The following is a 24,375-nucleotide window of genomic DNA, read 5'->3' on the forward strand; positions in this document are numbered from 1 at the left end:
TCTCAGTGATGGTGGACTATAGAAGGGGACATCTCTAACAGGTCTTTGTCTCAGTGAAGGTGGACTATAGAAGGGGACATCTCTAACAGGTCTTTGTCTCAGTGACGGTGGACTATAGAAGGGGACATCTCTAACAGGTCTTTGTCTCAGTGATGGTGGACTATAGAAGGGGACATCTCTAACAGGTGTTTGTCTCGGTGATGGTGGACTATAGAGGGGGACATCTCTAACATGTCTTTGACTCAGTGATGGTGGACTATAGAAGGGGACATCTCTAACAGGTCTTTGTCTCAGTGATGGTGGACTATAGAAGGGGACATCTCTAACAGGTCTTTGTCTCAGTGATGGTGGACTATAGAAGGGGACATCTCTAACAGGTGTTTGTCTCAGTGATGGTGGACTATAGAAAGGGACATCTCTAACAGGTCTTTGTCTCAGTGATGGTGGACTATAGAAGGGGACATCTCTAACAGGTCTTTGTCTCAGTGATGGTGGACTATAGAAGGGGACATCTCTAACAGGTCTTTCTCTCAGTGATGGTGGACTATAGAAGGGGACATCTCTAACATGTCTTTGTCTCAGTGATGGTGGACTATAGAAGGGGACATCTCTAACAGGTCTTTGTCTCAGTGATGGTGGACTATAGAAGGGGACATCTCCTACAGGTCTTTGTCTCAGTGATGGTGGACTATAGAAGGGGACATCTCTAACAGGTCTTTGTCTCAGTGATGGTGGACTATAGAAGGGGACATCTCTAACAGGTCTTTGTCTCAGTGATGGTGGACTATAGAAGGGGACATCTCTAACAGGTCTTTGTCTCAGTGATGGTGGACTATAGAAGGGGACATCTCTAACAGGTCTCTGTCTCAGTGATGGTGGACTATAGAAGGGGACATCTCTAACAGGTCTTTGTCTCAGTGATGGTGGACTATAGAAGGGGACATCTCTAACAGGTCTCTGTCTCAGTGACGGTGGACTATAGAAGGGGACATCTCTAACAGGTCTCTGTCTCAGTGATGGTGGACTATAGAAGGGGACATCTCTAACAGGTATTTGTCTCAGTGATGGTGGACTATAGAAGGGGTCATCTCTAACAGGTCTTTGTCTCAGTGATGGTGGACTATAGAAGGGGACATCTCTAACATGTCTTTGTCTCAGTGATGGTGGACTATAGAAGGGGACATCTCTAACAGGTCTCTGTCTCAGTGATGGTGGACTATAGAAGGGGACATCTCTAACAGGTCTTTGTCTCAGTGATGGTGGACTATAGAAGGGGACATCTCCTACAGGTCTTTGTCTCAGTGATGGTGGACTATAGAAGGGGACATCTCTAACAGGTCTTTGTCTCAGTGATGGTGAACTATAGAAGGGGACATCTCTAACAGGTGTTTGTCTCAGTGATGGTGGACTATAGAAGGGGACATCTCTAACATGTCTTTGACTCAGTGATGGTGGACTATAGAAGGGGACATCTCTAACAGGTCTTTGTCTCAGTGATGGTGGACTATAGAAGGGGACATCTCTAACATGTCTCTGTCTCAGTGATGGTGGACTATAGAAGGGGACATCTCTAACAGGTGTTTGTCTCAGTGATGGTGGACTATAGAAGGGGACATCTCTAACAGGTCTTTGTCTCAGTGATGGTGGACTAAAGAAGGGGACATCTCTAACAGGTCTCTGTCTCAGTGATGGTGGACTATAGAAGGGGACATCTCTAACAGGTATTTGTCTCAGTGATGGTGGACTATAGAAGGGGACATCTCTAACAGGTGTTTTTCTCAGTGATGGTGGACTATAGAAGGGGACATCTCTAACAGGTCTTTGTCTCAGTGATGGTGGACTATAGAAGGGGACATCTCTAACAGGTCTTTGTCTCAGTGATGGTGGACTATAGAAGGGGACATCTCTAACAGGTCTTTGTCTCAGTGATGGTGGACTATAGAAGGGGACATCTCTAACAGGTCTTTGTCTCAGTGATGGTGGACTATAGAAGGGGACATCTCTAACAGGTCTTTGTCTCAGTGATGGTGGACTATAGAAGGGGACATCTCTAACAGGTCTCTGTCTCAGTGATGGTGGACTATAGAAGGGGACATCTCTAACAGGTCTTTGTCTCAGTGATGGTGGACAATAGAAGGGGACATCTCTAACAGGTCTTTGTCTCAGTGATGGTGGACTATAGAAGGGGACATCTCTAACAGGTGTTTGTCTCAGTGATGGTGGACTATAGAAGGGGACATCTCTAACAGGTCTCTGTCTCAGTGATGGTGGACTATAGAAGGGGACATCTCTAACATGTCTTTGTCTCAGTGATGGTGGACTATAGAAGGGGACATCTCTAACAGGTCTTTGTCTCAGTGATGGTGGACCTATAGAAGGGGACATCTCTAACAGGTCTTTGTCTCAGTGATGGTGGACTATAGAAGGGGACATCTCTAACATGTCTTTGACTCAGTGATGGTGGACTATAGAAGGGGACATCTCTAACAGGTCTTTGTCTCAGTGATGGTGGACTATAGAAGGGGACATCTCTAACAGGTCTTTGTCTCAGTGATGGTGGACTATAGAAGGGGACATCTCTAACAGGTGTTTGTCTCAGTGATGGTGGACTATAGAAAGGGACATCTCTAACAGGTCTTTGTCTCAGTGATGGTGGACTATAGAAGGGGACATCTCTAACAGGTCTTTGTCTCAGTGATGGTGGACTATAGAAGGGGACATCTCTAACAGGTCTTTCTCTCAGTGATGGTGGACTATAGAAGGGGACATCTCTAACATGTCTTTGTCTCAGTGATGGTGGACTATAGAAGGGGACATCTCTAACAGGTCTTTGTCTCAGTGATGGTGGACTATAGAAGGGGACATCTCTAACAGGTCTTTGTCTCAGTGATGGTGGACTATAGAAGGGGACATCTCTAACAGGTCTTTGTCTCAGTGATGGTGGACTATAGAAGGGGACATCTCTAACAGGTCTTTGTCTCAGTGATGGTGGACTATAGAAGGGGACATCTCCTACAGGTCTTTGTCTCAGTGATGGTGGACTATAGAAGGGGACATCTCTAACAGGTGTTTGTCTCAGTGATGGTGGACTATAGAAGGGGACATCTCTAACAGGTCTTTGTCTCAGTGATGGTGGACTATAGAAGGGGACATCTCCTACAGGTCTTTGTCTCAGTGATGGTGGACTATAGAAGGGGACATCTCTAACAGGTCTCTGTCTCAGTGATGGTGGACTATAGAAGGGGACATCTCTAACAGGTCTTTGTCTCAGTGATGGTGGACTATAGAAGGGGACATCTCTAACAGGTCTTTGTCTCAGTGACGGTGGACTATAGAAGGGGACATCTCTAACAGGTATTTGTCTCAGTGATGGTGGACTATAGAAGGGGACATCTCTAACAGGTCTTTGTCTCAGTGACGGTGGACTATAGAAGGGGACATCTCTAACAGGTCTTTGTCTCAGTGATGGTGGACTATAGAAGGGGACATCTCTAACAGGTCTTTGTCTCAGTGATGGTGGACTATAGAAGGGGACATCTCCTACAGGTCTTTGTCTCAGTGATGGTGGACTATAGAAGGGGACATCTCTAACAGGTCTCTGTCTCAGTGATGGTGGACTATAGAAGGGGACATCTCTAACAGGTCTTTGTCTCAGTGATGGTGGACTATAGAAGGGGACATCTCTAACAGGTCTTTGTCTCAGTGATGGTGGACTATAGAAGGGGACATCTCTAACAGGTCTTTGTCTCAGTGACGGTGGACTATAGAAGGGGACATCTCTAACAGGTCTCTGTCTCAGTGATGGTGGACTATAGAAGGGGACATCTCTAACAGGTCTCTGTCTCAGTGATGGTGGACTATAGAAGGGGACATCTCTAACAGGTCTCTGTCTCAGTGATGGTGGACTATAGAAGGGGACATCTCTAACAGGTCTTTGTCTCAGTGATGGTGGACTATAGAAGGGGACATCTCTAACAGGTCTTTGTCTCAGTGATGGTGGACTATAGAAGGAGACATCTCTAACAGGTCTTTGTCTCAGTGATGTTGGACTATAGAAGGGGACATCTCTAACATGTCTCTGTCTCAGTGATGTTGGACTATAGAAGGGGACATCTCTAACAGGTCTCTGTCTCAGTGATGGTGGACTATAGAAGGGGACATCTCCAACAGGTCTGTGTCTCAGTGATGGTGGACTATAGAAGGGGACATCTCTAACAGGTCTCTGTCTCAGTGATGGTGGACAATAGAAGGGGACATCTCTAACAGGTCTCTGTCTCAGTGATGGTGGACTATAGAAGGGGACATCTCTAACAGGTCTCTGTCTCAGTGATGGTGGACTATAGAAGGGGACATCTTTAACAGGTCTCTGTCTCAGTGATGGTGGACTATAGAAGGGGACATCTCTAACAGGTCTCTGTCTCAGTGATGGTGGACTATAGAAGGGGACATCTCTAACAGGTCTTTGTCTCAGTGATGGTGGACTATAGAAGGGGACATCTCTAACAGGTCTTTGTCTCAGTGATGGTGGACTATAGAAGGAGACATCTCCAACAGGTCTTTGTCTCAGTGATGGTGGACTATAGAAGGGGACATCTCTAACAGGTCTTTGTCTCAGTGATGGTGGACTATAGAAGGGGACATCTCTAACAGGTCTTTGTCTTAGTGATGGTGGACTATAGAAGGGGACATCTCTAACAGGTCTCTGTCTCAGTGATGGTGGACTATAGAAGGGGACATCTCTAACAGGTCTCTGTCTCAGTGATGTTGGACTATAGAAGGGGACATCTCTAACAGGTCTTTGTCTCAGTGATGGTGGACTATAGAAGGAGACATCTCTAACAGGTCTTTGTCTCAGTGATGGTGGACTATAGAAGGGGACATCTCTAACAGGTCTTTGTCTCAGTGATGGTGGACTATAGAAGGGGACATCTCTAACAGGTCTCTGTCTCAGTGATGGTGGACTATAGAAGGGGACATCTCTAACAGGTCTCTGTCTCAGTGATGGTGGACTATAGAAGGGGACATCTCTAACAGGTCTTTGTCTCAGTGATGGTGGACTATAGAAGGAGACATCTCTAACAGGTCTTTGTCTCAGTGATGTTGGACTATAGAAGGGGACATCTCTAACAGGTCTCTGTCTCAGTGATGGTGGACTATAGAAGGGGACATCTCTAACAGGTCTTTGTCTCAGTGATGGTGGACTATAGAAGGGGACATCTCTAACAGGTCTTTGTCTCAGTGATGGTGGACTATAGAAGGAGACATCTCTAACAGGTCTTTGTCTCAGTGATGGTGGACTATAGAAGGGGACATCTCTAACAGGTCTTTGTCTCAGTGATGTTGGACTATAGAAGGGGACATCTCTAACATATTCTCTGACATGTTCATTTAAAAGGGCAGTGATGCAGTCATACATCAACGTGATACATTTTATTAAAACTAAGTCATCACGAGACAGTTTTTATTTTTTTAATAAAATGTTTATTTGTACTCATTCATAATTATTCTGTATACAAGAACGTGTAAGAAAACCCAAACAATCACATCCGTCTGCTCGTACGACGATCGTCTCGATCCACCCTGACTAGTTCAATGCAGCAGCAGTGTACTCTGGGAATAACTTAAAACTATAAAATGTGCTCCTCACTTCTCCTTTAGAAACATTAAACTTTAAGTGCCTAATTAAAACGTAGTACCTCCTTCACGTCTTTCTGTCGGACAAGACGGCACATCATTTCGCGGAACATAAACAGTATTTAAAAGTTAACTTATAGAATAATAGAAAAAGGGGAAATTAAAGGAAAACAAAACAATCGTGATGGTAGATCTCTTTTTGGGATCGTTATTTTAAAAAACCAAACATTGATACTCTGCCATCCAGCCAAGACAGATTTATAACTTAGAGTTTTGAATCTGATGACAGATAAACTGATGAATTCAAACAGAAGTCATGAATTCATCCAGAGGAGAGAAGAGGTTACCAACAAATGGAGACTCAAACAGAAGCTGTGAATTCACCCAGAGGAGAGAAGAGGTAAGACCGAACATTTCAGACAGGAACATCTCTCTACTGTACATAGCTGCCCTCAGGCAACTGAATTAAACAAAAACATAAATCAGTTTTGCCCTTCAGACACAGTCCCATATGAATGTTTTAACATGTCTACACATGACAATATGTGTTGACGTCTGTAAACAATCCTAGTGAGGTGCAGAAGTTGGTATGATGTATGAATTGAGGGAGGGACCTTATTTCAGGAAGCAGAATGTTGGTATGATGTATGAATTGGGGGAGGGACCTTATTTCAGGAAGCAGAATGTTGGTATGATGTATGAATTGGGGGAGGGACCTTATTTCAGGAAGCAGAATGTTGGTATGATGTATGAATTGGGGGAGGGACCTTATTTCAGGAAGCAGAATGTCGCGAGTGCGTGGCTTGAGCGAAGACGTAAGATACATCTCATTATGGTGTATGTTTAAATAGAGATAACTTGACAATAAAAACAATATGTACTTGTGTAGGAACCTCTAAAGAATCATATTTGATTGGTTTCGAACATATATATATTTTTTAAAATAAATATCTTGTATTTTTGTTGTTGTTGTCTCAGGGAAACGTTGTGGAGTTCAGGGAAATATCATGCTGAAAGAAAAACATGTAATTTGATGTAAAAATATGGCCTTGGTCAATGTTTTTTTGCTAACATATCCCCTGATATTTACTGGTAATGGACACAAAGGGACACAAAGGAGCCTGGTTGTCCAGTTAGGATCGTCCCCCTCTCATAGTGAGGACAGTGAGCTTGAGGACAGTGACAGAGAGGAACAACGTACCTTAGAATCAGGTTTAAAATACTAGTTTATGACCAACTTGTAAAAAGAAAGGGGAGAAAAGGAGAGAAGTGTGGCTGCTCCACTGACGCTATGTTCTGTTCTGGACGTCACCGAGCAGAACAGAACAGATTAGAGCAGAGCAGAACAGATTAGAGCAGAGCAGAACAGATTAGAGCAGAACAGATTAGAGCAGAACAGAACAGATTAGAGCAGAACAGATTAGAGCAGAACAGAACAGAACAGAACAGAACAGAACAGATTAGAGCAGAGCAGAACATAACAGAGCAGAACAGATTAGAGCAGAACAGATTACAGATTAGAGCAGAACAGACTAGAGCAGAACAGAACAGATTAGAGCAGAAAAGAACAGATTAGAACAGAACAGAACAGATTAGAGCAGAACAGACTAGAGCAGAACAGAACAGATTAGAGCAGAGCAGAACAGATTAGAACAGAGCAGAACAGATTAGAACAGAACAGAACAGATTAGAGCAGAACAGATTAGAACAGAGCAGAGCAGAACATAACAGAGCAGAACAGATTATAACAGAACAGATTAGAGCAGAACAGACTAGAGCAGAACAGAACAGATTAGAATAGAGCAGAACAGAGAAGAGCAGAACAGAACAGAACAGAACAGATTAGAGCAGAGAGATCTTTGGGAACAAAGGAGGATGCAACACCCACACCTCTCCTCAGTCTACTACTGTGACCATATCTCTTCCTGGTGGGGGTCCAAAAAGGGTTGTCCTGTTCCGGTTCCGTTTAGAGAACACCAACAGTTAGTATGACGACCCGGCTGGCTGATTGGTGCCAGAGTCAGAGTAATGTCCTGGTGTCCTCTCAGCTGGTATTATCTCCTGGCCCAGGACAGGCCTGTGAGAGATAGTAGCAGCAGTAATGTCCTGGTGTCCTCCTGGCTGGTATTATCTCCTGGACCAGGACAGGCCTGTGAGAGATAGTAGCAGCAGTAATGTCCTGGTGTCCTCCCAGCTGGTATTATCTCCTGGCCCAGGACAGGCCTGTGAGAGATAGTAGCAGCAGTAGTGTCCTGGTGTCCTCTCGGCTGGTATTATCTCCTGGCCCAGGACAGGCCTGTGAGAGATAGTAGCAGCAGGAGAGATGGTCTGGAGGGATGTGGGGCGCTGCCCGCTGCAGCTCGCTCATCACTCCTGTCTGCTCCCACCACGGGGGCTTCTGAACCAACAAACACAAAGTCTGTGGTACATCCCTCTGTACAGCCGCTGCCGCTACCGCTGCCCTCGTCGCCTGGAGAGAGGGGAGACACCACACACACACACACACATACACACACACACACACACACACACACACACACACACACACACACACACACACACACACACACACACACACACACACACACACACACACACACACACACACACACACACACACACAGAGCACAATGAGTGGGGTTTCCAAACAGACTCAAATCACAGATAGGCCAGAAAACTGTCATGGCAGACAGTCAACTATTTCACTGCCTTGTTGTCCCAGCTGGTGTTATTCAAAACCCTAATGATGACTGTCTCACTTTGCAGGTGGATGTTTATTGAGGTGAATGGCTGCCTGTGTGTCTCAGCCCCAGTCCCTGATCCCAGACAGTGTCTCCTTGTTCCCTGTGTGTCCCAGTACAGTCCCTGATCCCAGACAGTGTCTCCTTGCTCCCTGTGTGTCCCAGTACAGTCCCTGATCCCAGGCAGTGTCTCCTTGTTCCCTGTGTGTCCCAGTACAGTCCCTGATCCCAGACAGTGTTTCCTTGCTCCCTGTGTGTCCCAGTACAGTCCCTGATCCCAGACAGTGTCTCCTTGCTCCCTGTGTGTCCCAGTACAGTCCCTGATCCCAGACAGTGTCTCCTTGCTCCCTGTGTGTCTCAGTACAGTCCCTGATCCCAGACAGTGTCTCCTTGCTCCCTGTGTGTCCCAGTACAGTCCCTGATCCCAGACAGTGTCTCCTTGCTCCCTGTGTGTCCCAGTACAGTCCCTGATCCCAGACAGTGTCTCCTTGCTCCCTGTCTGTCCCAGTACAGTCCCTGATCCCAGACAGTGTCTCCTTGCTCCCTGTGTGTCCCAGTACAGTCCCTGATCCCAGACAGTGTCTCCTTGCTCCCTGTCTGTCCCAGTACAGTCCCTGATCCCAGACAGTGTCTCCTTGCTCCCTGTGTGTCCCAGTACAGTCCCTGATCCCAGACAGTGTTTCCTTGCTCCCTGTGTGTCCCAGTACAGTCCCTGATCCCAGACAGTGTCTCCTTGCTCCCTGTGTGTCCCAGTACAGTCCCTGATCCCAGACAGTGTCTCCTTGCTCCCTGTGTGTCCCAGTACAGTCCCTGATCCCAGACAGTGTCTCCTTGCTCCCTGTCTGTCCCAGTACAGTCCCTGATCCCTTGTTATATAGACTGATTTAGACAGGGTGTTATATAGACTGATTTAGACAGTGTGTTATATAGACTGATTTAGACAGTGTGTTATATAGACTGATTTAGACAGTGTGTTATATAGACTGATTTAGACAGTGTGTTATATAGACTGATTTAGACAGTGTGTTATATAGACTGATTTAGACAGTGTGTTATATAGACTGATTTAGACAGTGTGTTATATAGACTGATTTAGACAGTGTGTTATATAGACTGATTTAGACAGTGTGTTATACAGACTGATTTAGACAGTGTGTTATATAGACTGATTTAGACAGTGTGTTATATAGACTGATTTAGACAGTGTGTCATATAGACTGATTTAGACAGTGTGTTATATAGACTGATTTAGACAGTGTCTCATATAGACTGATTTAGACAGTGTGTTATATAGACTGATTTAGACAGTGTGTTATACAGACTGATTTAGACAGTGTGTTATATAGACTGATTTAGACAGTGTGTTATACAGACTGATTTAGACAGTGTGTTATATAGACTGATTTAGACAGTGTGTTATATAGACTGATTCAGACAGTGTGTTATATAGACTGATTTAGACAGTGTGTTATATAGACTGATTTAGACAGTGTGTTATATAGACTGATTTAGACAGTGTGTTATATAGACTGATTTAGACAGTGTGTTATACAGACTGATTTAGACAGTGTGTTATATAGACTGATTTAGAAAGTGTGTTATATAGACTGATTTAGACAGTGTGTTATATAGACTGATTTAGACAGTGTGTTATATAGACTGATTTAGACAGTGTGTTATACAGACTGATTTAGACAGTGTGTTATATAGACTGATTTAGACAGTGTGTTATATAGACTGATTTAGACAGTGTGTTATATAGACTGATTTAGACAGTGTGTTATATAGACTGATTTAGACAGTGTGTTATATAGACTGATTTAGACAGGGTGTTATATAGACTGATTTAGACAGTGTGTTATATAGACTGATTTAGACAGTGTGTTATATAGACTGATTTAGACAGTGTGTTATATAGACTGATTTAGACAGTGTGTTATACAGACTGATTTAGACAGTGTGTTATATAGACTGATTTAGACAGTGTGTTATACAGACTGATTTAGACAGTGTGTTATATAGACTGATTTAGAAAGTGTGTTATATAGACTGATTTAGACAGTGTGTTATATAGACTGATTTAGACAGTGTGTTATATAGACTGATTTAGACAGTGTGTTATACAGACTGATTTAGACAGTGTGTTATATAGACTGATTTAGACAGTGTGTTATATAGACTGATTTAGACAGTATGTTATATAGACTGATTTAGACAGTGTGTTATATAGACTGATTTAGACAGTGTGTTATATAGACTGATTTAGACAGGGTGTTATATAGACTGATTTAGACAGTGTGTTATATAGACTGATTTAGACAGTGTGTTATACAGACTGATTTAGACAGTGTGTTATATAGACTGATTTAGACAGTGTGTTATATAGACTGATTTAGACAGTGTGTTATATAGACTGATTTAGACAGTGTGTTATATAGACTGATTTAGACAGTGTGTTATATAGACTGATTTAGACAGGGTGTTATATAGACTGATTTAGACAGTGTGTTATATAGACTGATTTAGACAGTGTGTTATATAGACTGATTTAGACAGTGTGTTATATAGACTGATTTAGACAGTGTGTTATATAGACTGATTTAGACAGTGTGTTATATAGACTGATTTAGACAGTGTGTTATACAGACTGATTTAGACAGTGTGTTATATAGACTGATTTAGACAGTGTGTTATATAGACTGATTTAGACAGTGTGTTATATAGACTGATTTAGACAGTGTGTTATATCGACTGATTTAGACAGTGTGTTATACAGACTGATTTAGACAGTGTGTTATACAGACTGATTTAGACAGTGTGTTATATAGACTGATTTAGACAGTGTGTTATACAGACTGATTTAGACAGTGTGTTATATAGACTGATTTAGACAGTGTGTTATACAGACTGATTTAGACAGTGTGTTATATAGACTGATTTAGACAGTGTGTTATATAGACTGATTTAGACAGTGTGTTATACAGACTGATTTAGACAGTGTGTTATATAGACTGATTTAGACAGTGTGTTATATCGACTGATTTAGACAGTGTGTTATATCGACTGATTTAGACAGTGTGTTATACAGACTGATTTAGACAGTGTGTTATATAGACTGATTTAGACAGTGTGTTATACAGACTGATTTAGACAGTGTGTTATACAGACTGATTTAGAAAGTGTGTTATATAGACTGATTTAGACAGTGTGTTATATAGACTGATTTAGACAGTGTGTTATATAGACTGATTTAGACAGTGTGTTATATCGACTGATTTAGACAGTGTGTTATACAGACTGATTTAGACAGTGTGTTATATCGACTGATTTAGACAGTGTGTTATACAGACTGATTTAGACAGTTTGTTATATCGACTGATTTAGACAGTGTGTTATACAGACTGATTTAGACAGTGTGTTATACAGACTGATTTAGACAGTGTGTTATATAGACTGATTTAGACAGTGTGTTATACAGACTGATTTAGACAGTGTGTTATATAGACTGATTTAGACAGTGTGTTATACAGACTGATTTAGACAGTGTGTTATATAGACTGATTTAGACAGTGTGTTATATAGACTGATTTAGACAGTGTGTTATACAGACTGATTTAGACAGTGTGTTATATAGACTGATTTAGACAGTGTGTTATATCGACTGATTTAGACAGTGTGTTATATCGACTGATTTAGACAGTGTGTTATACAGACTGATTTAGACAGTGTGTTATATAGACTGATTTAGACAGTGTGTTATACAGACTGATTTAGACAGTGTGTTATATAGACTGATTTAGACAGGGTGTTATATAGACTGATTTAGACAGTGTGTTATACAGACTGATTTAGACAGTGTGTTATATAGACTGATTTAGACAGTGTGTTATATAGACTGATTTAGACAGTTCCTCTGTCCAGTGTCTGTGTTCTTTTGCCCATCTTAATATTTTCTTATTTTTGGCCAGTCTGAGATATGGCTTTTTCTTTGCAACTCTGCCTAGAAGGCCAGCATCCCGGAGTCGCCTCTTCACTGTTGACGTTGAGACTGGTGTTTTGCAGGTACTATTTCATGAAGCTGCCAGCTGAGGACTTGTGAGGCGTCTGTTTCTCAAACTAGACACTAATGTACTTGTCTTCTTGCTCAGTTGTGCACCGGGGCCTCCCACTCCTCTTTCTATTCTGGTTAGAGCCAGTTTGCTCTGTTCTGTGAAGGGAGTAGTACACAGTGTTGTACGAGATCTTCAGTTTCTTGGCAATTTCTCACATGGAATCGCCTTCATTTCACAGAACAAGAATAGATTGATGAGTTTCAGAAGAAAGGTCTTTGTTTCTGGCCATTTTGAGCCTGTAATCGAACCCACAAATGCTGATGCTCCAGATACTCAACTAATCTAAAGGCCAGTTTTATTGCTTCTTTAATCAGGACAACATTTTTTACCTGTGCTAACATAATTAGCCTTTTAAAATGATAAACTTGGATTAGCTAACACAACGTGCCATTGGAACACAGGAGTGATGGTTGCTGATAATGGGCCTCTGTACGCCTATGTAGATATTCCATTAAAAATCAGCCGTTTCCAGCTACAATAGTCATTTACAACATTAACAATGTCTACACTGTATTTCTGGTCAATTTGATGTTATTTTAATGGACAAAAATATAGCTTTTCTTTCAAAAACAAGGATATTTCTAAGTGACCCCAAACTTTTGAATGGTAGTGTATGTATTTAATCACCTGACTTTAGTAAGACACAAAGAGCCCTATTCCCTATGGGCCCTGGTCAAGGTAGTGCACTATAGAGAGAATAGAGCCCTATTCCCTATGGGCCCTGGTAGTGCACTACAGAGAGAATAGAGCCCTATTCCCTATGGGCCCTGGTAGTGCCCTATAGAGAGAATAGAGCCCTATTCCCTATGGGCCCTGGTAGAGCACTATAGAGAGAATAGAGCCCTATTCCCTATGGGCCCTGGTCAAAGTAGAGCACTATAGAGAGAATAGAGCCCTATTCCCTATGGGCCCTGGTCAAAGTAGAGCACTATAGAGAGAATAGAGCCCTATTCCCTATGGGCCCTGGTCAAAGTAGAGCACTATAGAGAGAATAGAGCCCTATTCCCTATGGGCCCTGGTCAAGGTAGTGCACTATAGAGAGAATAGAGCCCTATTCCCTATGGGCCCTGGTAGTGCACTACAGAGAGAATAGAGCCCTATTCCCTATGGGCCCTGGTAGTGCCCTATAGAGAGAATAGAGCCCTATTCCCTATGGGCCCTGGTAGTGCACTATAGAGAGAATAGAGCCCTATTCCCTATGGGCTCTAGTCAAGGTAGTGCACTACAGAGAGAATAGAGCCCTATTCCCTATGGGCCCTGGTAGTGCACTATAGAGCCCTATTCCCTATGGGCCCTGGTAGTGCACTATAGAGAGAATAGAGCCCTATTCCCTATGGGCCCTAGTCAAGGTAGTGCACTATAGAGAGAATAGAGCCCTATTCCCTATGGGCTCTGGTCAAGGTAGGGCACTATAGAGCCCTATTCCCTATGGGCCCTGGTCAAGGTAATGCACTATAGAGAGAATATAGCCCTATTCCCTATGGGCCCTGGTAGGGCCCTATAGAGAGAACAGAGCCCTATTCCCTATGGGCCCTGGTAGTGCACTACAGAGAGAATAGAGCCCTATTCCCTATGGGCCCTGGTAGTGCACTACAGAGAGAACAGAGCCCTATTCCCTATGGGCCCTGGTCAAAGTAGAGCACTATAGAGAGAATAGAGCCCTATTCCCTATGGGGCCTGGTCAAAGTAGAGCACTATAGAGAGAATAGAGCCCTATTCCCTATGGGCCCTGGTCAAAGTAGAGCACTATAGAGAGAATAGAGCCCTATTCCCTATGGGCCCTGGTCAAGGTAGTGCACTATAGAGAGAATAGAGCCCTATTCCCTATGGGCCCTGGTAGTGCCCTATAGAGAGAATAGAGCCCTATTCCCTATGGGCCCTGGTAGTGCCCTATAGAGAGAATAGAGCCCTATTCCCTATGGGCCCTGGTAGTGCACTATAGAGAGAATAGAGCCCTATTCCCTATGGGCTCTAGTCAAGGTAGTGCACTACAGAGAGAATAGAGCCCTATTCCCTATGGGCCCTGGTAGTGCACTATAGAGCCCTATTCCCTATGGGCCCTGGTAGTGCACTATAGAGAGAATAGAGCCCTATTCCCTATGGGCCCTAGTCAAGGTAGTGCACTATAGAGAGAATAGAGCCCTATTCCCTATGGGCTCTGGTCAAGGTAGGGCACTATAGAGCCCTATTCCCTATGGGTCCTAGTCAAGGTAGTGCACTATAGAGCCCTATTCCCTATGGGCCCTGGTCAAGGTAGTGCACTATAGAGCCCTATTCCCTATGGGCCCTGGTAGTGCACTATAGAGAGAATATAGCCCTATTCCCTATGGGCCCTGGTAGTGCCCTATAGAGAGAACAGAGCCCTATTCCCTATGGGCCCTGGTAGTGCACTACAGAGAGAATAGAGCCCTATTCCCTATGGGCCCTGGTAGTGCACTACAGAGAGAACAGAGCCCTATTCCCTATGGGCCCTGGTCAAAGTAGAGCACTATAGAGAGAATAGAGCCCTATTCCCTATGGGCCCTGGTCAAAGTAGAGCACTATAGAGAGAATAGAGCCCTATTCCCTATGGGCCCTGGTCAAGGTAGTGCACTATAGAGAGAATAGAGCCCTATTCCCTATGGGCCCTGGTAGTGCCCTATAGAGAGAATAGAGCCCTATTCCCTATGGGCCCTGGTAGTGCACTACAGAGAGAATAGAGCCCTATTCCCTATGGGCTCTAGTCAAGGTAGTGCACTACAGAGAGAATAGAGCCCTATTCCCTACGGGCCCTGGTAGTGCACTATAGAGCCCTATTCCCTAAGGGCCCTGGTAGTGCACTATAGAGAGAATAGAGCCCTATTCCCTATGGGCCCTAGTCAAGGTAGTGCACTATAGAGAGAATAGAGCCCTATTCCCTATGGGCTCTGGTCAAGGTAGGGCACTATAGAGCCCTATTCCCTATGGGCCCTAGTCAAGGTAGTGCACTATAGAGCCCTATTCCCTATGGGCCCTGGTCAAGGTAGTGCACTATAGAGCCCTATTCCCTATGGGCCCTGGTCAAGGTAATGCACTATAGAGAGAATATAGCCCTATTCCCTATGGGCCCTGGTAGTGCCCTATAGAGAGAACAGAGCCCTATTCCCTATGGGCCCTGGTAGTGCACTACAGAGAGAATAGAGCCCTATTCCCTATGGGCCTTGGTAGTGCACTACAGAGAGAACAGAGCCCTATTCCCTATGGGCCCTGGTAGTGCACTACAGAGAGAACAGAGCCCTATTCCCTATGGGCCCTGGTAGTGCACTACAGAGAGAATAGAGCCCTATTCCCTATGGGCCCTGGTAGTGCACTACAGAGAGAACAGAGCCCTATTCCCTATGGGCCCTGGTAGTGCACTATAGAGAAAACAGAGCCCTATTCCCTATGGGCCCTGGTAGTGCACTACAGAGAGAACAGAGCCCTATTCCCTATGGGCCCTGGTAGTGCACTATAGAGAGAACAGAGCCCTATTCCCTATGGGCCCTGGTAGTGCACTACAGAGAGAACAGAGCCCTATTCCCTATGGGCCCTGGTAGTGCACTATAGAGAGAACAGAGCCCTATTCCCTATGGGCCTTGGTAGTGCCCTATAGAGAGAACAGAGCCCTATTCCCTATGGGTCCTAGTCAAGGTAGTGCACTATAGAGAGAACAGAGCCCTATTCCCTATGGGCCCTGGTCAAGGTAGTGCACTATAGAGCCCTATTCCCTATGGGCCCTGGTAGTGCACTACAGAGAGAATAGAGCCCTATTCCCTATGACCCTGGTAGTGCACTATAGAGAGAATAGAGCCCTATTCCCTATGGGCTCTAGTCAAGGTAGTGCACTATAGAGCCCTATTCCCTATGGGCCCTGGTAGTTCCCTATAGAGAGAACAGAGCCCTATTCCCTATGGGCCCTGGTAGTGCACTACAGAGAGAACAGAGCCCTATTCCCTATGGGCCCTGGTAGTGCACTACAGAGAGAATAGAGCCCTATTCCCTATGGGCCCTGGTAGTGCACTACAGAGAGAACAGAGCCCTATTCCCTATGGGCCCTGGTAGTGCACTATAGAGAGAACAGAGCCCTATTCCCTATGGGCCCTGGTAGTGCACTATAGAGAGAACAGAGCCCTATTCCCTATGGGCCCTGGTAGTGCACTGCAGAGAGAACAGAGCCCTATTCCCTATGGGCCCTGGTAGTGCACTACAGAGAGAATAGAGCCCTATTCCCTATGGGCCCTGGTCAAGGTAGTGCACTATAGAGAGAATAGAGCCCTATTCCCTATGGGCCCTGGTCAAGGTAGTGCACTATAGAGCCCTATTCCCTATGGGCCCTGGTAGTGCACTACAGAGAGAACAGAGCCCTATTCCCTATGGGCTCTGGTCAAGGTAGGGCACTATAGAGTCCTATTCCCTATGGGCCCTGGTAGTGCACTACAGAGAGAACAGAGCCCTATTCCTTATGGGCCCTGGTCAAGGTAGGGCACTATATAGCCCTATTCCCTATGGGCCCTGGTAGTGCCCTATAGAGAGAACAGAGCCCTATTCCCTATGGGCCCTGGTAGTGCACTACAGAGAGAATAGAGCCCTATTCCCTATGGGCCCTGGTAGTGCACTACAGAGAGAACAGAGCCCTATTCCCTATGGGCCCTGGTAGTGCTCTATAGAGAGAACAGAGCCCTATTCCCTATGGGCCTTGGTAGTGCCCTATAGAGAGAACAGAGCCCTATTCCCTATGGGCCCTGGTAGTGCACTATAGAGAGAACAGAGCCCTATTCCCTATGGGCCTTGGTAGTGCCCTATAGAGAGAACAGAGCCCTATTCCCTATGGGCCCTGGTAGTGCACTACAGAGAGAACAGAGCCCTATTCCCTATGGGCCCTGGTAGTGCACTATAGAGAGAACAGAGCCCTATTCCCTATGGGCCCTGGTAGTGCACTACAGAGAGAATAGAGCCCTATGCCCTATGGCTCCTAGTCAAGGTAGTGCACTATAGAGAGAACAGAGCCCTATTCCCTATGGGCCCTGGTCAAGGTAGTGCACTATAGAGCCCTATTCCCTATGGGCCCTGGTAGTGCCCTATAGAGAGAACAGAGCCCTATTCCCTATGGGCCCTGGTAGTGCACTACAGAGAGAATAGAGCCCTATTCCCTATGGGCCCTGGTAGTGCACTACAGAGAGAACAGAGCCCTATTCCCTATGGGCCCTGGTAGTGCACTATAGAGAGAACAGAGCCCTATTCCCTATGGGCCCTGGTAGTGCACTATAGAGAGAACAGAGCCCTATTCCCTATGGGCCCTGGTAGTGCACTATAGAGAGAACAGAGCCCTATTCCCTATGGGCCCTGGTCAAGGTAGGGCACTATAGAGCCCTATTCCCTATGGGCCCTGGTAGTGCACTATAGAGAGAACAGAGTCCTATTCCCTCTGGGCCCTGGTAGTGCACTACAGAGAGAACAGAGTCCTATTCCCTCTGGGCCCTGGTAGTGCACTACAGAGAGAACAGAGCCCTATTCCCTATGGGCCCTGGTAGTGCACTACAGAGAGAACAGAGTCCTATTCCCTATGGGCCCTGGTAGTGCACTACAGAGAGAACAGAGTCCTATTCCCTCTGGGCCCTGGTAGTGCACTACAGAGAGAACAGAGCCCTATTCCCTATGGGCCCTGGTAGTGCACTACAGAGAGAACAGAGCCCTATTCCCTATGGGCCCTGGTAGTGCACTACAGAGAGAACAGAGCCCTATTCCCTATGGGCCCTGGTAGTGCACTACAGAGAGAACAGAGCCCTATTCCCCATGGGCCCTGGTAGTGCACTACAGAGAGAACAGAGCCCTATTCCCTATGGGCCCTGGTAGTGCACTACAGAGAGAACAGAGCCCTATTCCCTATGGGCCCTGGTAGTGCACTACAGAGAGAACAGAGCCCTATTCCCTATGGGCCCTGGTAGTGCACTACAGAGAGAACAGAGCCCTATTCCCTATGGGCCCTGGTAGTGCCCTATAGAGAGAACAGAGCCCTATTCCCTATGGGCCCTGGTAGTGCACTACAGAGAGAACAGAGCCCTATTCCCTATCAATCAATCAATCAATTTTATTTTATATAGCCCTTCGTACATCAGCTAATATCTCGAAGTGCTGTACAGACACCCAGCCTAAAACCCCAAACAGCTAGTAATGCAGGTGTAGAAGCAGTGCCCTGGTAGTGCACTACAGAGAGAACAGGGTACCATTTGGAACACAGAGCGGCTGACTTACTGGAGTCCTGGAAGAAGATGTCGTAGCCGTTGTAGGCGTTTCTCAGCTTGTTGGTCATCACTCTGAGCGTCATGATCTGTTGGCGAATCAGAGTGTCCGGTCTAGTGATGTCCACCGCCACCTCTGGGTTGTTCAGCTGGTTGGTGAGGCCGTCCTTTACCACCTCGGGGAAATACCTGGGAGGATAGACAACAACACCAGTTCAGAAACAGCTCTGAGGAAGACATATTTAAAATGACAATCACATTTCGTTTAGCAGGAAATGATTCAATTATCTGGAACGTGTCGAGCGTTTTCCATCACTCAGAGAACAGCTGTCAGTGGTCCTATAGAGGTTCTCCGTCACTCAGAGAACAGCTGTCAGTGGTCCTATAGAGGTTCTCCATCACTCAGAGAACAGCTGTCAGTGGTCCTATAGAGGAAGAGGATCTCCATCACTCAGAGAACAGCTGTCAGTGGTCCTATAGAGGAAGAGGATCTCCATCACTCAGAGAACAGCTGTCAGTGGTCCTATAGAGGAAGAGGTTCTCCATCACTCAGAGAACAGCTGTCAGTGGTCCTATAGAGGAAGAGGTTCTCCATCACTCAGAGAACAGCTGTCAGTGGTCCTATAGAGGAAGAGGTTCTCCATCACTCAGAGAGCAGCTGTCAGTGGTCCTATAGAGGAAGAGGATCTCCATCACTCAGAGAACAGCTGTCAGTGGTCCTATAGAGGAAGAGGTTCTCCATCACTCAGAGAACAGCTGTCAGTGGTCCTATAGAGGAAGAGGTTCTCCATCACTCAGAGAGGACCTGTCAGTGGTCCTATAGAGGAAGAGGTTCTCCATCACTCAGAGAACAGCTGTCAGTGGTCCTATAGAGGAAGAGGTTCTCCATCACTCAGAGAACAGCTGTCAGTGGTCCTATAGAGGAAGAGGTTCTCCATCACTCAGAGAACAGCTGTCAGTGGTCCTATAGAGGAAGAGGTTCTCCATCACTCAGAGAACAGCTGTCAGTGGTCCTATAGAGGAAGAGGTTCTCCATCACTCAGAGAGCAGCTGTCAGTGGTCCTATAGAGGAAGAGGATCTCCATCACTCAGAGAACAGCTGTCAGTGGTCCTATAGAGGAAGAGGTTCTCCATCACTCAGAGAACAGCTGTCAGTGGTCCTATAGAGGAAGAGGTTCTCCATCACTCAGAGAACAGCTGTCAGTGGTCCTATAGAGGAAGAGGATCTCCATCACTCAGAGAACAGCTGTCAGTGGTCCTATAGAGGTTCTCCATCACTCAGAGAACAGCTGTCAGTGGTCCTATAGAGGTTCTCCATCACTCAGAGAACAGCTGTCAGTGGTCCTATAGAGGAAGAGGTTCTCCATCACTCAGAGAGCAGCTGTCAGTGGTCCTATAGAGGAAGAGGATCTCCATCACTCAGAGAACAGCTGTCAGTGGTCCTATAGAGGAAGAGGTTCTCCATCACTCAGAGAACAGCTGTCAGTGGTCCTATAGAGGAAGAGGATCTCCATCACTCAGAGAACAGCTGTCAGTGGTCCTATAGAGGAAGAGGTTCTCCATCACTCAGAGAACAGCTGTCAGTGGTCCTATAGAGGAAGAGGTTCTCCATCACTCAGAGAACAGCTGTCAGTGGTCCTATAGAGGAAGAGGTTCTCCATCACCCAGAGAGCAGCTGTCAGTGGTCCTGAAGAGGTTCTCCATCACTCAGAGAGCAGCTGTCAGTGGTCCTGAAGAGGTCGTAAAGCTGGGCTATATAATCAAACCAGACAGGACTATTAATGCTGGTCCACACGCCCCCCCTGCATTCTACACTCTCCCTGCTACAGCTGGAATGAGTCCCCACTCCCTACCCCCTCCTCCTGTCTCCAACTACTGTCTGCTGGGTCCTCTCTCCCTGGTCCAGTCCTCTACAGTTCTGCTGGGTCCTCTCTCCCTGATCCAGTCCTCTACAGTTCTGCTGGGTCCTCTCTCCCTGATCCAGTCCTCTACAGTTCTGCTGGGTCCTCTCTCCCTGATCCAGTCCTCTACAGTTCTGCTGGGTCCTCTCTCCCTGATCCAGTCCTCTACAGTTCTGCTGGGTCCTCTCTCCCTGATCCAGTCCTCTACAGTTCTGCTGGGTCCTCTCTCCCTGATCCAGTTCTGCTGGGTCCTCTCTCCCTGATCCAGTCCTCTACAGTTCTGCTGGGTCCTCTCTCCCTGATCCAGTCCTCTACAGTTCTGCTGGGTCCTCTCTCCCTGATCCAGTCCTCTCCAGTTCTGCTGGGTCCTCTCTGCCTGATCCAGTCCTCTACAGTTCTACTGGGTCCTCTCCCCCTGATCCAGTCCTCTACAGTTCTGCTGGGTCCTCTCTCCCTGATCCAGTTCTCTACAGTTCTGCTGGGTCCTCTCTCCCTGATCCAGCCCTCTCCAGTTCTGCTGGGTCCTCTCTCCCTGATCCAGTCCTCTATAGTTCTGCCGGGTCCTCTCTCCCTGATCCAGTCCTCTCCAGTGTGTCTGTCAGGTTAGATTCAGCAGGAAGGCTGCCTTATGTCTGTTCCAACAGGAACCGGATCCTCTGTCTGCTTCCCTGAGTTCCTCCTGAGATCTGGGCCCTGGCCTGCCTGGCTGTCTGCTTCCCTGAGTTCCTCCAGAGATCTGGGCCCTGGCCTGCCTGGCTGTCTACTTCCCTGAGTTCCTCCTGAGATCTGGGCCCTGGCCTGCCTGGCTGTCTGATAACCATCAAAGTTTCATTCATCCAGAAGCTGGCGTAGGGACCATCCAAGCTCCACTTACCTTGCCAGGGTGGTTTGGAGGGAGGAAGGGTGGGGGGAGGAACTGGCACAAACAGGGAAATTAATTGATCCTTTATGACACCATCTGCTGTATTTATGACTCTGGGAGGGGTAGGGCATGGAGGAATACGGAGGGATGGAGGGGTAGAGGAACAGAGGGATGGAGGGGTAGAGGAACAGAGGGATGGAGGGGTAGAGGAACAGAGGGATGGAGGGGTAGAGGAACAGAGGGATGGAGGGGTAGAGGAATAGAGGGCTGGAGGGGTAGAGGAACAGAGGAATGGAGGGGTAGAGGAACAGAGGGATGGAGGGGTAGAGGAACAGAGGGATGGAGGGGTAGAGGAACAGAGGGATGGAGGGGTAGAGGAACAGAGGGATGGAGGGGTAGAGGAACAGAGGGATTGAGGGGTAGAGGAACAGAGGGATTGAGGGGTAGAGGAACAGAGGGATGGAGGGGTAGAGGAATAGAGGAATACGGAGGGATGGAGGGGTAGAGGAACAGATGGATGGAGGGGTAGAGGAACAGAGGGATGGAGGGGTAGAGGAACAGAGGGATGGAGGGGTAGAGGAACAGAGGGATGGAGGGGTAGAGGAACAGAGGAACAGAGGAATGGAGGGGTAGAGGAACAGAGGGATGGAGGGATGGATGGGTAGAGGAACAGAGGATTACGGAGGGATGGAGGGGTAGAGGAACAGAGGAATGGAGGGATGGAGGGGTAGAGGAACAGAGGGATGGAGGGGTAGAGGAACAGAGGGATGGAGGGGTAGAGGAACGGAGGGATGGAGGGGTAGAGGAACAGAGGGATGGAGGGGTAGAGGAACAGAGGGATGGAGGGGTAGAGGAACAGAGGGATGGAGGGGTAGAGGAACAGAGGGATGGAGGGGTAGAGGAACAGAGGAACAGAGGAATGGAGGGGTAGAGGAACAGAGGAATGGAGGGATGGAGGGGTAGAGGAACAGAGGGATGGAGGGGTAGAGGAACGGAGGGATGGAGGGGTAGAGGAACAGAGGGATGGAGGGGTAGAGGAACAGAGGGATGGAGGGGTAGAGGGACAGAGGGGTGGAGGGGTAGAGGAACAGAGGGATGGAGGGGTAGAGGAACAGAGGTACAGAGGAATGGAGGGGTAGAGGAACAGAGGAATGGAGGGATGGAGGGGTAGAGGAACAGAGGGATGGAGGGGTAGAGGAACAGAGGGATGGAGGGGTAGAGGAACGGAGGGATGGAGGGGTAGAGGAACAGAGGGATGGAGGGGTAGAGGAACAGAGGGATGGAGGGGTAGAGGAACAGAGGGATGGAGGGGTAGAGGAACAGAGGGATGGAGGGGTAGAGGGACAGAGGGATGGAGGGGTAGAGGAACAGAGGGATGGAGGGGTAGAGGAACAGAGGGATGGAGGGGTAGAGGAACAGAGGGATGGAGGGGTAGAGGAACAGAGGGATGGAGGGGTAGAGGAACAGAGGGGTAGATAGGGGTGGGCCGGCAGGCTGAGGTGGTTTTCTGCCAGACAGACAGACAGACAGACAGACAGACAGACAGGCAGACAGGCAGGCAGACAGGCAGACAGACAGACAGACAGACAGACAGACAGACAGACAGACAGACAGACAGACAGACAGACAGACAGACAGACAGACTCTCTCTGGCTCAGTTTTCAGTGTTAGAGAAATGAGGCAGATGTCCACGGAGCTGTGCTGTGGTGACCAGGGACTGTGAAGTGTGAGGCCAAACATTCCTGGACTAGCTGGGAGGGGGGATGGGGGGGTTGTTCTGGCTTTCATTCCAACCATTTATAAACACGTTATTATACAGTAACAGATGAGAACATCTCACCATATCCTTAAAGTGGCAGAGATTTGGCATCGCTGTAGTACTGGTTGTCTCTTGCCCTGTACCATGCACTCATAGTAGCACAGTTCAGAATCAGCTGACTAGTTGTAGGACTAGTTAGTTTAGTCCTATTGGATGACCTGAGGGTCTCCAGCACTGTTCAGACCTCATCAGACTAGTTGTAGGACTAGTTAGTTTAGTCCTATTGGAGGACCTGAGGATCTCCAGCACTGTTCAGACCTCATCAGACTAGTTGTAGGACTAGTTAGTTTAGTCCTATTGGAGGACCTGAGGGTCTCCAGCACAGTTCTGACCTCATCAGACTAGTTGTAGGACTAGTTAGTTTAGTCCTATTGGAGGACCTGAGGATCTCCAGCACTGTTCAGACCTCATCAGACTAGTTGTAGGACTAGTTAGTTTAGTCCTATTGGAGGACCTGAGGGTCTCCAGCACAGTTCAGACCTCATCAGACTAGTTGTAGGACTAGTTAGTTTAGTCCTATTGGAGGACCTGAGGGTCTCCAGCACTGTTCAGACCTCATCAGACTAGTTGTAGGACTAGTTAGTTTAGTCCTATTGGAGGACCTGAGGGTCTCCAGCACTGTTCAGACCTCATCAGACTAGTTGTAGGACTAGTTAGTTTAGTCATATTGGATGACCTGAGGGTCTCCAGCACAGTTCTGACCTCATCAGACTAGTTGTATGACTAGTTAGTTTAGTCCTATTGGAGGACCTGAGGGTCTCCAGCACTGTTCAGACCTCATCAGACTAGTTGTATGACTAGTTAGTTTAGTCCTATTGGAGGACCTGAGGGTCTCCAGCACTGTTCAGACCTCATCAGACTAGTTGTAGGACTAGTTAGTGTAGTTCTACAGGTGTGTGATCTGAACACCTCTCACCTGGCCTTGGCGTGACTGTTCCAGCACTGCTCTTCATCTGACTCGGTCAACTTGTCTTTTATACAGATCTCATCTGGCAGGTTGGACCAGAACCTTTTGGACTGGTTCAGCTTCTTCTTAATGTCTAGCACCTGCAGGAGAGGAGGGAGAGAAT

General features: G+C 46.8%; 1 protein-coding gene across 1 annotated transcript in view; it reads right to left on the minus strand.

Annotated features, from left to right (window-relative positions):
* Positions 1-5,465: 5,465 nt before the first annotated feature.
* Positions 5,466-24,375, minus strand: part of gpc6a (glypican 6a) — a 441,936-nt gene continuing 423,026 nt past the window's right edge. Inside the window, exons 8-10 of the mRNA XM_071331027.1 lie at positions 24,222-24,352; positions 18,737-18,912; positions 5,466-8,104 (exon numbers count right to left, since the gene is read on the minus strand). Coding sequence (XP_071187128.1) covers positions 7,908-8,104; positions 18,737-18,912; positions 24,222-24,352 — 504 coding nt within the window. The 3' untranslated portion in view covers positions 5,466-7,907. The remainder of the gene's footprint in view (positions 8,105-18,736; positions 18,913-24,221; positions 24,353-24,375) is intronic.

Source organism: Salvelinus alpinus, chromosome 10 (assembly GCF_045679555.1).
Source record: "Salvelinus alpinus chromosome 10, SLU_Salpinus.1, whole genome shotgun sequence".
NCBI lineage: Eukaryota > Metazoa > Chordata > Actinopteri > Salmoniformes > Salmonidae > Salvelinus > Salvelinus alpinus.